At 53.0% G+C, this 13,991-nt stretch overlaps 1 protein-coding gene across 2 annotated transcripts in view; it reads left to right on the forward strand.

The window, feature by feature from the left end:
- PRR5L (proline rich 5 like) overlaps nt 1-13,991 on the forward strand; it is a 35,920-nt gene that overhangs the window by 10,689 nt on the left and 11,240 nt on the right. For both annotated transcript variants that reach the window (XM_054400585.1, XM_054400586.1), the window contains exon 4: nt 9,651-9,708. In XM_054400585.1, coding sequence (XP_054256560.1) covers nt 9,651-9,708 — 58 coding nt within the window. The remainder of the gene's footprint in view (nt 1-9,650; nt 9,709-13,991) is intronic.

A 13,991-nucleotide genomic window follows, 5' to 3' on the forward strand; every position in this document is an offset into this window, starting at 1 on the left:
TCCTCCCCCAGACTGCAAACCTCAGGCCTGTCATAGTCACACTGGAGCTAGTGGCATTAGCTGAGGCTCCTTGGATCTCTTGGAAGGACAGCTGATGACTCTAGTAGCAGAGCAGCTGGTCACAAGTGGTGCTTCTCCAAGCTCCCTCCTGAGCCCAGGCTTGTTTAAGGTCTGTACCAATGATCTGCAGGAAGGGACTGAGGGCACCCTCAGTAGTGGCAGTGTTGATCTGCTCACAGGTAGAAACACTCTGCAGAAGGACCTGGCCAGGCTGGATCACTGAGGTGAGGACAACTGCATGAAGCTCACCAAGGCCAAGTGCCAGGTCCTGTACTTGGATCACAACAACCCCATGAATGCTCCAGGCTTGGGAGAGAGTGGCTGGAAACTACTCAGCAGAAAAGGAGCTGAGGGTGCTGGTTGAGAGCAGCTGAACATGAGCCACGGTGTGCCCAGGTGGCCAAAAAGGCCACCAGCAGCCTGGCCTGGATCAGCAGTGGTGTGGCCAAGCAGGACCAGGATAGGGATTGTCCCCCTGTGCTCAGCACTGCTGAGGCCACACCTTAGAGTCCTAGGTTCAGTGTTGGCCTCCTCACTCCAAGAAGGACATTGAGAGGCTGGAGCAGGTCCAGAGAAGGGCAACGAAGCTGAGGAAGGGTCTGGAGAACAGGGCTGGGGAGGAGCAGCTGAGGGAGCTGGGGGTGTTCAGACTGCAGAAGAGGAGGCTGAGGAGAGACCTCATTGCTCTCTGCAACTCCCTGAAAGGAGGCTGGAGACAGGTGGGGGTTGGTCTCTTCTCTCTAGTAGGAGGTGATAGGAAGAGAGGAAATGGCCTCAAGCTGCCCCAGGGGAGGTTCAGGTTGGATGTTGGGAAAAAAATTTCTTCACTTCAAGGGTGGTCAGGCTACCTAGGAAGGTGGTGGAGTCCCCATCCCTGGAGGTGTTCAGGAAACCTGTGGCCATGGCACTTGGGGAATGGTTTGCTGGCCATGGTGGTGTTGGGGTGATGGCTGGACTCAGTGATCTCAGAGGGCTCCTCTGACCTTAATGATTCTATGAACCTGTCACTGCTTAGGTGGCTGCCTGGGGGAGGCTGGATATCTGTGTTGCATCCTTAGCAAGCCAAGGGGATCTGCTCTCATCCTGGGAGGAGAATCTGCTCTCCAGCAGCAGGAGCAAACCCTGTGCTGCCTCAGCCTGCTGGCAGGGCCAGGCTCCTTCAGGCACAGCCTGCGATCGATAGCTCAGTGCAGGGCTACTGCTTCACCTCCAGCTGCTCTGCTCCCACTGAAGCTCCTGGGGCTCAGGTTTAATTCCTGGGATTTTGTTTCCTCTGTGATGAAAGGAATAAGTTGGCATCCATCAGACATAGCCTGAAGTCAAACTCCTGGTGCTGGCAAGCCATGAGACAGAGTGGGAGATAAAGGCAGCTGGAGGAAATGGGCTCTGCTTCCCCCCTGTGAGCTAAGGCACAGGCTCACTGCAGCTTTTAGCCTGACAGCACATGGCAGTGACCACAGTATCAGAGTATATCAGAGGTTAGAAGGGACCTCCAGAGATCACCCAGTTCAACCCCCCTGCCAAAGCAGGAGCACCCAGGGGAGTCTGCACAGGAATGCATCCAGGTGGGTTTGGGAAGTCTCCAGAGAAGGAGACTCCACAACCTCTCTGGGCAGCCTGCTCCAGGGCTCTGTCACCCTCACACCAAAGAAGTTTCTCCTCATGTTGAGCTGAAACCTTCTCTGTTCCAGTTTGTCTCCATTGTTCCTTGGCTTATTGCTGTGCACCACCCACAAGAGCCTGGCCCCCTCCACTTGACCCCCAGCCCTCAGCTCTTGATAGACATTGATCAGATCCCTCTCAGCCTTCTCTTCTCCACACTAAACAGCCCCAGGGCTCTCAGGCTCTCTTCCCAGGGGAGATGCTCAAGTCCCCTAAGCATCCTCCTGCCTCTCCCTTGGACTCTCTCCAGCAGGTCTCTGTCTCTCTTGACCTGGGGAGCCCAGAACTGGACACAGGATTGCAGCTGTGGTCTCAGCAGGGCAGAGCAGAGGGGCAGCAGAACCTCCCTAGCCCTGCTGGCCACACTTTTCTTGATGCACCTCTCCCTCCTGAAGGTCTTTGCTCAAAACTCCTTTGGTCATGGCTTGGAGAAAGACTATCCCATGTGCCAAAGAAAGGCTCACAGCATCATTTCTTTTGTCCATGCCCTCAGTGTGGCTATGGATGCTGTTTATGGGCAATCCTGCTACCAGCAAAAGGAGCAGAGGTGAACCAGGCTGCTGACTTGGCTCAAAAATAACCTTGACAGAGAACCCAAAAGTTTTCAACTGACTTGTGCTCATCACCTCTGACAAGGGGGAGGTGATGGGAGCGAGGCAGCAGGGTTGGAAGTGGAGTGGAAGTTGCTTCCTTTGGCAGCAGCTTCCCCCTCCATCTGTTAAAGGCCATGGAAAAGCCATCACAAGATCCAAGTTTGCTGTTCTTGTAGGTTGAAGTGGACTCTGAAGGATCTGTTCCCATGTGTAACCAGGCAGTGCTAAATATCCTCACAGCAATTAGAGCAACTAAATTGGGTCATAGAACCACTGAATCGTAGAATAGAATGGGTTGGGTTGGAAGGGACCTTCAGGATCATCCAATTCCCACCCCCCTGCCATGGGCAGGGACACCTCCCACCAGCCCAGGTTGCTCAAGGCCTCATCCAACCTGGCCTTGAACATCTCCAGGCAGGGGGCATCCACAGCTTCCCTGGACAACCTGTTCCAGTGTCTGCTCACCCTCACTGTCAAGAATTTCTTCCTCATCTCCAGTCAAAATCTCCACTCTTCCAGCTCAAAAACCATTGCCCCCATTCTGTTACCCCCAGCCCTTGTTCAGAGCTGCTTGCTTTGTGTTTATTGACTCCAAACTCTCCTGAGGTCACAGACTCACAGAATGTTAGAGCTTGGAAGGGAGCTCTGAGTCCAATCTCCTTGCCAAAGCAGGATCAGCTAGGGCAGGTCAGCCAGGAACCCATCCAGACAAGGAGACTCCACAAGCTCTCTGGGCAGCCTGCTCCAGGGCTGCAGCACCCTCACAATGAAGCTTCTGCTCATGTTGAGGTGGAATTTCTTGAGTTCCAGTTTGTGTCTATTGCCCCATGTCCTATAACAGGACACCACAGAAAAGAACCTGGCCCCTTCTTCTTGCCCCCCACCCTTCAGATATTTATAGACATTGCTCAGCTCCCCTCTGGGGCTGCTCTTCTCCAGGCTCACCAGCCCCAGGGCTCTCAGCCTTCCCTCCTGTTCCAGGCCCTTCATCATCGTTGTCACCTCTGTGGGACTCTCTCCAGTTGATGCCTGCCCCTCTTGAACTGGGGAGCTCGGAACTGGACACAGTACTCCAGACGTGGTCTCACCAGGGCAGAGCAGAGTGGGAGGAGAACCTCTCTTGACCTGCTGACTACACTCTTCTTAATGCACCCCAGGAGACCATTGGCCTTCTTGGTGACTGAAGCACATGGCTGTCCCATGGATAATTTATTAACCTCATGGAATCACTTCCTCACCCTGCCTTAAGAGACCAAGTCCTTTAAGTCTGGCACTCCAAGGACCTTTCATTGCAGCCTAATTAGTTCTTAAAGTTCTGCATGGAACCTTGTTGGTGCCCTTCAGCACTCTGTGACCTGCCTGATGTCATCAGTGGAGGCAGCACCATTGTCCTCCTGGATATTCAACCTGTTGTAGTAAACTCATTAGGGAGAATTTTCCCATAGATTTGGATAGCTACAAAAGGAAGAAGCAGCAGCAGCAGTAATGAGGCAAGCCTGGGTCCATGCCAAGACTGCTTGTTGTCCTCTCTTTTCAGAGCAGTCAGGAGTGGGACTGGTGAAACCTGCTGTGGTCAGGGTTCCTGCTGCTGTGGTGGGGGGGAATGTGCACTTCTCCCTTCACTGTGGCACCCTAAAACTTCTGTTAAAGTCCCTGCTGCATGTGCTTCTGAGATATGTCTGCCTGGGTGATAGGACAAGGGGCAATGGGCACAAACCAGAACCAGGAGGTTTCATTTAAAGAAAAAATTCTTTGGTGTGAGGGTGCTGAAGCCCTCCTGGAGCAGGCTGCCCAGAGAGGTTGTGGAGTCTCCTTCTCTGCAGAGATTCCAAACCAGCCTGGGTGTGTTCCTGTGCAGCTTAATCTGGGTGAACTTCCTGGAGCAGGAAGGTTGGCACTGGATGATCCTCAGAGGTCCCTTCCAACCTTGTGATTCTGTGACTCCAGCCTATCCACCACTTCACACGACACTCTCCATTGCCCCACTGCTTTGTAAAGCCATCCCAACAGCTGAAAGGATCCTCTGCCCCATTTCCTGCCTGCTCAAAGAGAGAGACCTGCTGTGAGTGACATTTCTTTCCTTGGCACCAGGTTTCGCCTTCTAGTTGTGTAGGATACTGGGGTGATGGACAGTGGCATTGAGTGCACCCTCAGTAAATTCAACAACCACACCAAGCTGTGTGGTGCAGCTGACAGGCTGGAGGGAAGGGATCCATCCAGAGGGTCCTGGACAGGCTGCAGAGCTGGGCCCAAGCCAACCTCATGAAGTTCAACAAGGCCAAGGGCAAGGTCCTGCAGCTGGGGCAGGGCAATCCCAAGCACTGATATAGGCTGGGCAGGGACTGGCTGGAGAGCAGCCCTGAAGAAAAGGCCTTGGGGGTGCTGGGGGAGGAGAAGCTCACCAGGAGCCAGCAGTGAGCACTTGCAGCCCAGAGAGCCAAGCAGAGCCTGGGCTGCAGCAAGAGAAGTGTGGCCAGCAGGGCCAGGGAGGGGATTCTCCCCCTCTGCTCCACTCTGCTCAGACCCCACCTGAAGCTCTGGGTCCAGTTCTGGAGCCTCTGTTCCAGGAAGGAGCTGGAGGTGATGGAAGGTGTCCAGAGAAGGGCCATGAGGATGAGCAGAGGGCTGGAGCTGCTCTGCTCTGGAGACAGACTGAGAGAGTTGGGGTTGTGCAGTCTGGGGAAGAGAAGGCTCCCAGGAGACCTCCTTGTGGCCTTCCAGGATCTGAAGGGGGCTCCAAGAAAGCTGGGGAGGGACTTTTGAGGGTGTCAGGGAGTGATAGGACTGAGGGGAATGGAGCAAAACTAGAAGTGGGGAGATTCAGATTGGATGTTAGGAAGAAGTTGTTCCCCATGAGGGTGGTGAGAGACTGGCAGAGGTTGCCCAGGGAGGTGGTGGAAGCCTTATCCCTGGAGGTTTTTGCAGCCAGGCTGGATGTGGCTGTGAGCAACCTGCTGTAGTGTGAGGTGTCCCTGGCCATGGCAGGGGGGTTGGACCTGGCTGATCCTTGAGGTCCCTTCTAACCCTGACAATTCTGTGATTCCATGATGGTTGTTGGTGGCTGAGGACAAGCACTGTCTGATGCCTGCAGCCAAGGACTGCAGCAGCTGAGCTGCTGCACAAGGGCACAGGATTCACACTTGTGTGCCATGCAGAACTCTGCCGGGTGGCTGCCTTCCTCTTTTGGGTCAAGCTGCTCTTGGTTGTTGCATTTCTCTCCTCACTGGCTGGGATCCCAGGTTCATGCAGGTCTGCTAATGATTTCTGCTTCATCTGGCACTTTCTAGGTCTGAGCATTCATGGAGCAGCTCCAGAGACTCCATGGCAACTGCCCAGCTTCATTCTCACACAAAACATCCCCAGTCAGCTCAGCCCTGTTACTGTGAGCCCAGCAGAGGACCCAGCCCTGGGTGGCAGCAGCAGCAGCAGCAGCAGCAGCAGCAGCAGCAGCAGCAGCAGGGACACCTGCTTCGAGGCTCTGCATGCATCAGCGCTGCAGAGGTGTAGGATTCACCTGAAATGGTGCCCTGGTGCTCCTGTTTCAAAGCATAGCTTGGAATAAGGTGTCAGGCCCTGGCTAGGGAGCAGTGGCCTCAGCAGTGCAGAGCCAAGGGGCCCAGCCTTGGGGTGTTCCCACAGCTGCTGCGGTGCTGGCTCCTTGGTAGAGTCACAGGGGCATTGGTTTGGAGAAGACCTTTCAGATCATTGAGTCCAACTAGCACCCTCCTGCTGCAGAACTTGTTCCTCACATCCAATCTCAATCTGCTCTGCTCTCATTTCAAACCATTGTCCCTGGTCCTGTCCCTTCAGCCCTTTGCAAACAGTCCCTCTGCAGCCTTCTTGGAGCCCCCTTCAGGTCCTGGCAGGCTGCTCTTAGGTCTCCCTGGAGCCTTCTCTTCTCCAGGCTGAACACCCCCAGCTCCCTCAGCCTGTCCTCACAGCAGAGCTGCTCCAGCCCCTGATCATCTTGGTGGCCTCCTCTGGAGCCTCTCCATCAGGTCCATGTCCTTGCTGTGTGGAGGGCTCCAGAGCTGGACACAGCACTGCAGGTGAGGTCTCAGCAGAGCAGAGCAGAGGGGCAGAATCCTCTCTCTCCATCTCTGGCAATGCTGCTTTGGATGCAGCCCAGGCTGCCTTTGGCCTTCTGTGCTGCAAGCTCACACTGCTGACTCATGTCAGGTGTTTGTGTGCCACTGGCAATAACTTTGTAGAAAACATTTGCCAGCAAAGTTTCAGTGATGCTTTTTCAGTTGCTGTGACCCAAGTGCACTTGGCCTTGTTGAATCACATGCAGTTGACCTCAGTCCATGGATCCAGCCTGTAGAACCCTCTGTAGAACCTTCCTGTGCTCAAGCAGGTCAGCACTCCCTCCCAGCTTCATGTCATCTGCAAACTTCCTGAAGGATCCCCCTGGGGACCCAGGGAAAACTAATTTGGGGGTGGGAAGGATTTGCAGCCTCCTCAGGCACCCAGTTCAGCAGCAACTGCAAAGAGGTGGAAGGTGGCAGCTAAACTTCTCTCAAGTGACTGTGCCCTTCAGACTCACTTGCTCTGCCTTTATCTGGTCTTGCTTGCAAATAAAACACATTTATTTCTCCTCTCCCCTCTGTGTTGCCTCTGGCAACCAGGGGAAAGCAGTAAAATGAGACTTGTAATCTAGATAAGATCTGATAGAGAGCTGCACCACAAGCTGCCTTTATTGGATTGTATTGATTTGTCAGCAATCCCTGTGGGGCTTGGAAATGAAAATGGAGCTGTCTGGCTTCATCCAAGAGGGCAATGTTCAGACTGAATCCACTTCTAAGCCTGTGACTTTAGCAGGAAAGACAAGGGGGTGGCATTTCCAGATGTTTTCAAGCTGGAGGACAGGGGAAATGAAGTGTGCTTGTTGGATTGTTTGGTGGTTTTTATTCCTTAAGAAGTTACTCTGTTCCATGAGAAAAGGGGAAAAAATTTGGAGAGGGAAATGAAAACATCTGCTGCAACTTTGTGGAATGAGGCCTTCATTTATTTATTTATTCCTTCATTTAAAATCTTTAGGATGAGGTGATGCAATCTGTTTAGCAGAAGCACATTGCTGATAACACATTTGTGGGAGCATTGGGAAAATCTTGACTGCAGGGTAATGATTAATATATCTCTTTTTAATAGGTAGAACTGTTCTGCCTGCTGAGTGCACAAAGGAGTGTGCTGCCAGAGCTGTAAAACAGAATTCCTTCCCCCAGCCTGAAAGCAGAAGCCATCAATAATAGCCATTTATAAGCAAAGTTGCAGTGCTCAGGAAGCTTCTGTAAATTCATTCAATCATGGATTCATTCACAGAATGGGTTGGGTTGGAAGGGACCTTAAAGATCATCCAGTTCCAACCCCACTGCTGTGGACAGGGACACCTCCCACCAGCCCAGGTTGCTCCAACCTGGCCTTGAACACCTCCCTGGGCAAGCTGTTCCAGTGTCTCTCCATCCTCACTGTAAAGAATTTCTTTCTCATCTCCAGTCTCATTCTGCTCTCCTCAAGCCATTCCCTCTTGTCCTTGGGTTCCTGTCTCCACGTGGTCACCTGTGTCCAAGCAGTGACTTCAGCACGTTCCTTCAGTACACAGGACTGGTCAAGTCAGCTCTGATTGCTATGCTGAAGTTCCTAGGCTTGATTAATAGTGGAGTATTGATATTTGTTTGCAGCTGGATTGAACTGGAGAGGGTCCAGAGGAGGCCACCAAGATGATCAGGGGGCTGGAGAGGCTCTGCTAGGAGGACAGGCTGAGGGAGCTGGGGGTGTTCAGCCTGGAGAAGAGAAGGCTGCAGGCAGACCTAAGAGCAGCCTGCCAGGACCTGAAGGGGGCTACAGGAAGGCTGCAGAGGGACTGTTTGCAAAGGGCTGCAGGGACAGGACCAGGGATAATGGTTTGAAATGAGAGCAGAGCAGATTGAGATTGGATGTGAGGAACAAGTTCTGCACCAGGATGGTGCTGGGACACTGCAACAGGTTGCCCAGGGAGGTGGTTGAGGCCCCATGCCTGGAGACATTCAAGGTCAGATTCAATGTGGCCCTGGACAGCCTGATCTAGCTGGAGGTGTCCCTGCTGACTGCAAGGGGCTTGGACAAGATGACCTTTGAGGGTCCCTTCCAACCTGATGCAATCTGTGAACCTGTGAACTGCATGGACAAGATGACTTCTACCTTCTGCTAGAGCTAGGAAAGGTCAAAGTCTTGTGCCTTGGATGGGTGGGTCAAGCAGTACTGTTCCATCCTGCCTGTTGACCTTAAAATGCTCTGCCCTTTACCATGTGCCTTGTTTAAAAGGAGCCTAAATGTTGTGTTATTTTGGGGCCCAGACCCTGTATTTTTGGGGTTGGATTCTGGAAACAAAGCAGTCACCTAGTAGGGCCAAATTCCCTTCATTACAAGCCTGGCACTTAGTTATTTCTGCCTGGCAAACACCACACAGTGTTTAACTCTTACTAACACTGGATGTGAGGAACAGGTCCTGCACCAGGAGGGTGCTGGAACACTGCCAACAGGTTGCCCAGAGATGGAGTTGAGCCCCAAACCCTGGAGCTATTCAAGGTGAGGCTGGAGAAGGCTGTGAGCAACCTGCTGTAGTGGAGGATGTCCCTGCTGACTGCAAGGGGTTGGACTGGATGCCCTTTGGAAATCTCTTCCAACCCAAACCATTCTATGATCTTTGAGGTCCCTTCCAACCTAAACCATTCTATGAGTCTCTGGGTCTATATTTTGCTTCATCTGCTCTGTGATATTTTTCTCAAAGGACTCCCTCCTGCTGCCTCTTCTGCAGGTGGAGACTGCATGCTGAGATGATCCAGCTGCTCAATGCAGCAAAAAAATTAGCCTCATGCAAAGAGAATAGATAGGAAAAGAGAAATAAGGACTAGGGAGCTGAGCTGGCTTATTGTGCAACCCCTGAGGTAGTGCAAAAGAAGAGAAGAGTGGGGATGTTGTGGTAGCATTTGGCCTTTGATCACCTCCATCCTATGGCTGAGGTATAGCTTGCAGGGCTGCACTTATGGGAAGAGCCATTTCATTTTCTTGATGCCCTCCCTGAGACCCAGGACAGGTCCATTCTTCCCACTTCTGGCAAAAGGGTTTCAGCTCTCTGCCCTGTCTGTGGTGTGCTCGTGTCTGGCTGAGCAAGAGGGGAAGGTAACAGCTGCAGAGCACTCCTGGTGAGCCCAGGTCTGATGGTGGTGCTGGCAGAAAGGGCTGTGGCCTGACTCATCTTTAGGTCTCTGCATGCAAGGTGGCTAAGGCCTGACAGAAACTCTGCTGCTCTGCTTTGTTGAAAGGCCAACTCACCTCTCTCTTCTCTCTTGGCAGAACCAGCTCCTTGCCAAAGGCTTGCTGTTTGTAGAGGAGAAGGTTAAGCTGTGTGAAGGCAAGTATAGTAAGAATCCCATTTTGGAAGGGAGCTGTGCTTTGGTGCTTGGCCAGACCAGAGGCTTTGCGTGCCTGGCAAGCACACAGCCCTTCCTGCTACTGTCTCGGAGTGCCACACAGCCTCTGGGGAGCCAGCTTGTGCTGCAGCCCTTGGGACCCTTAGGGGATGGAGCACTGTTGGAGTAGCCACATAGCTGCCCCACTCTCACCAGTCACCTCTTTGTGGGGAGAATGGGAAGGGAGGGCTTAAGCCTGAACCCCCGGGCTCACAGGAGTTGAGGGCTGGATGTGCATCCTGTTGCAAAACAGCTGAGAGCTGCCTTCTGCCTTCTGTTTCTCAGTGTGATTTGCAACTCCACACAAGCACAGTTCTGGTTACCAGTTCTGCTTCTGGAAGCTGAACTGAGAGCTGTGTGTAAACCTAAAGGAAAACCAGGCACAGGAGTGGGAAGGAAATCCTTCAGGGAGGCAGCTGAGCACATGTGAAGCTGTGTTTTAAACTACTGGGGTGCAGACACTTGGTGCTGCAGAGGCTGTGCACAAAGGGCAGCATGGCACAAGCAGCTCTTGAGCCTTGTATGGGGTGGGAGGAAGTTAGTCACATTTCACAGAAACACAGAAAGGTAGGGGTTGGAAGAGACCTCCAGAGATCATCCAGTCCAACCCCCCTGCCAGAGCAGGAGCCCCCAGGGCAGGTCACACAGGAACACATCCAGGTGGGCTTGGAAGGTCTCCAGAGAAGGAGACTCCACAACCTCTCTGGCCAGCCTGCTCCAGGGCTCCTGTACCCTCCCCATACAGAAGTGTCTCCTCGTGTTGAGGTGGAACCTCCTGGGTTCCAGCTTGTACCCTGTTGTTCTTTGTCCTGTCACTGGGCACCACCAAACAGAACCTGGCTCCTTCATCCTGACCCCCACCCCTCAGCTATTGATAGACATTGATCAGATCCCTCTCAGCCTTCTCTTCCCAGCAGCCTGCTCAAGCAGAGTGAGCTGTCTCCAGCACAGGTCTTTATTCCAAGCTAGGCTGATTTGACCCAGCCTGGGAGCCTGTAGGGAAGCTCCCTTGCTAATCACTACCCTGCTGGATCTGGGGCATTAAATGCCAACAGGCACTCACTGTGTTGTGCCATTGTTGGCACTGGATTCCCCTGCACTGTCCTTCACCAAGTGGTTTCTCCACTCAGCCAGCAGGCTGTAGGACTCAGAGCCTGAAGGAGCTGGGCAGTTGGCAGCCTCCTGCTTGGTGCAAGCTCCTTCAGCACAGGCCCTGTAAGGGAGGAACAAAGGCAGACTCATGTGTGTTTCCCCACATGTGGGGGAAAACCTCTCTGCCAGCCCTTTGCATCTCTTGGAGTGCTGAGCAGTTTGTCAAAGGGTTTGGGTTCTGTAGTCATAGCATTGTAGAGCAGCTTGGGTTGGAAGGGAGCTTTAGAAGTCCCACCCAACCCATCTAGTCCACTACTGTGCAGTCAGCAGGGACATCTTCAACTGGAGTAGGTTGCTCAGAGCCCCAAACAACCTGCTCTGCAGTGGTCTCAGGGATGGGGCTTCTACCACCTCTCTGGGCAACCTGGGCTGGGGTCTCACCACCCTCAGTGTAAAGGAATTTCTTCCTTATGTCTACTTTAAATCTTCCTGTAGCTTTAAAACCATTGCCCCTTGTCCTGTCACAACAGGCCCTGTCTCCATCTTTCTTGCAGGCCCTCTCTAAGTATGGATGTCAAACTGTTCCAGCAGCTGGTTTAGCATTGTGGAAGTCAAGTCTCAGTCTGTAACAAGCTGAGAGCTGCCTGGCAGTACTTTGCAAGCTGCTCAGGGGGTTTGGGTTAGATGACATTCACTAAACAGACAGCACAAACTCTCTTCCTGTGCCTTGCTTTTTTCTCATCCCTAGTTTGAAGTGACACTGGAGCCACCTTGCCCATGCAGGCTGAAATCCCTGCAGGAGATGACTTGTGGACATCTTTTCTTTCATAATGTGTAGGCTCCTTGCAGGTCACAGGCTCACAGGATGTTAGGGGTTGGAAAGGACCTCCGCAGATCTTCCAGTCCAACTCCCTGCCAGAGCAGGAGCAGAGAATCCAGCACAGGTCACACAGGAACACATCCAGACAGGACTTGAAAGTCTCCAGAGAAAGAGACTTCACAACCTCTCTGGGCAGCCTGTTCCAGTGCTCTGGGACCCTCACAGGGAAGAAGTTCCTCCTCATGTTGAGGTGGAACCTCCTGTGCTGGAGTTTATATCCATTGCCCCTTGTCCTATCACAGCTGTGACTGAGCAGAGCCTGTCCCTGTCCCCTCCCTCTTGACCCCCAGCCCTCAGATATTTATAGACATTTATTAAGTCCCCTCTCAGTCTCTTCTCCAGACTGAACAGCCCCAGGGCTCTCAGCCACTCCTTCCCAGGCAGTGCTGCAGTCCCTTCAGCATCCTTGCAGCCCTCTCTTGGACTCTCTCCAGCAGATCCCTGTCCCTCTTGAACTGGGGAGCCCAGAACTGGATGCAATATTCCAGGTGAGGTCTTGCTAGGGCAGAGTAGAGGGGGAGGAGAACTTCCCTGGATGTGCTGGACACACTCTTTGAATGCACCCCAGGACCCCATTTGCCCTTTTAGCCACAAGGGCACATTGCTGTCCCAGCAACAGTCACAGTAAGAACTCCTCTTGCGTGCTTCTTGCTTAGCTCTGCCTTCCTGGAAAATTTCTGCTGCCCCAGTACTGAGAGACAGAGCAGAGTTCCTGCTGCAGGGCATGGCAATGCTTTACTTTTCACATCCCAGCCTCTTGCTGCAACGTGACTTTTTTCTTCACACAGGCTGTCACAATCTCTTTAATGCCTCCTGTGGGATTTCTGTTTCCTTGAAGAAACAAACCATTCCTCCTTTCTCTTCAGAAGGAGAAGTGATCTGTGACATTTCATTCTGGCTCCACACACCCCAAAGCCTTGCAGTTGTGGGGAGGAGGCAGAGGAGGGAAAACTTTAAGCATTCAATTAATCCATTTCCTGTTGTCTTTGTCACTTGCAACTGGCAGTTTCTGATAATGGGTAGCTGTTACGGAGGTGTTGGGTAGGTGCTCACCTGCCCCTGCAGTTCCTCTTTGGAAGCTGGCATCATACCTGACACCGTGAAGTCTCCCTCTGAACCTTCCTCTGGCCATCAGTGGGTTCCCTGCTTAGAAGGAAACCTCCACAGGATCTGATCTGATCTGATCTTGCTGGCTTCCTGCTCTCTGGCTGTCCTAAGCAGCACACTCCAGGAGCAAGCATAGTGAAAGCCCATGGGGAAGTGTTCAGATGGGGAAAGCACTTCAGTCATGGTGATGAGGCTCCTTGGAGTTGCTATTTCATGCATGTTCCAGTTTCTCATAGAAGGGTTTGGGTTGGAAGGGACCTCCAAAGGTCACCCAATCCAACCCCTCTGCAGTCAGCAGGGCCATGCTCCACTTCAGCAGGTTGCTCACAGCCTTCTCCAGACTCAACTTGAACATCTCCAGGCATGGGGCCTCAACTCCATCCTTGGGCAACCTGTTGCAGTGTTCCAGCACTCTCCTCATGTAGAACATTTTCCTCACATCTAATCTAAACCTGCTCTGCTCTAGTTTGAAGCCATTGTCCCTGGTCCTGTCCCTGCAGGCCTTTGCAAACAGTCCCTCTGCAGCCTTCTTGTAGCCCCTTCAGGTCCTGGCAGGCTGCTCTTAGGTCTCCCTACAGCCTTCTCTTCTCCAGGCTGAACACCCCCAGCTCCCTCAGCCTGTCCTCCTAGCAGAGCTGCTCCAGCCCCCTGATCATCTTGGTGGCCTCCTCTGGAGCGTCTCCATCAGGTCCATGTCCTTGCTGTGTGGAGGGCTCCAGAGCTGGACACAGCACTGCAGGTGAGGTCTCAGCAGAGCAGAGCAGAGGGGCAGAATCCTCTCTGCCCATCTCTGGCCACGCTGCTTTGGATGCAGCCCAGGCTGCCATTGGCCTTCTGTGCTGCAAGTGCCCATTGCTGGCTCATGTCCAGCTTCTTCCCTACCAGCACCCCAAGTCCTTCTCTGCAGGGCTGCTCTCAATCTCATCATCCCCCAGCCTGACATGGGATCTAGGATTGCCCTGACCTAGGTGCAGGACAGAGGCTTTGATGCTTGTCAGGATCCTGTTGCTGTGTCTGTGCTTGGGAGATGCCAGAGTGAGCTCAGCTCCTGTAAGTGGTCTCCCTGACACTGCTGCTACAGAGCACTTGCTGTTGGCTGTGACCTGCTGGCTTTCAGACTCAGCTGTGCCCCTGTGCATTTGAGCT

The sequence above is a fragment of the Indicator indicator genome, chromosome 4 (genome assembly GCF_027791375.1).
Source record: "Indicator indicator isolate 239-I01 chromosome 4, UM_Iind_1.1, whole genome shotgun sequence".
Taxonomy (NCBI): domain Eukaryota; kingdom Metazoa; phylum Chordata; class Aves; order Piciformes; family Indicatoridae; genus Indicator; species Indicator indicator.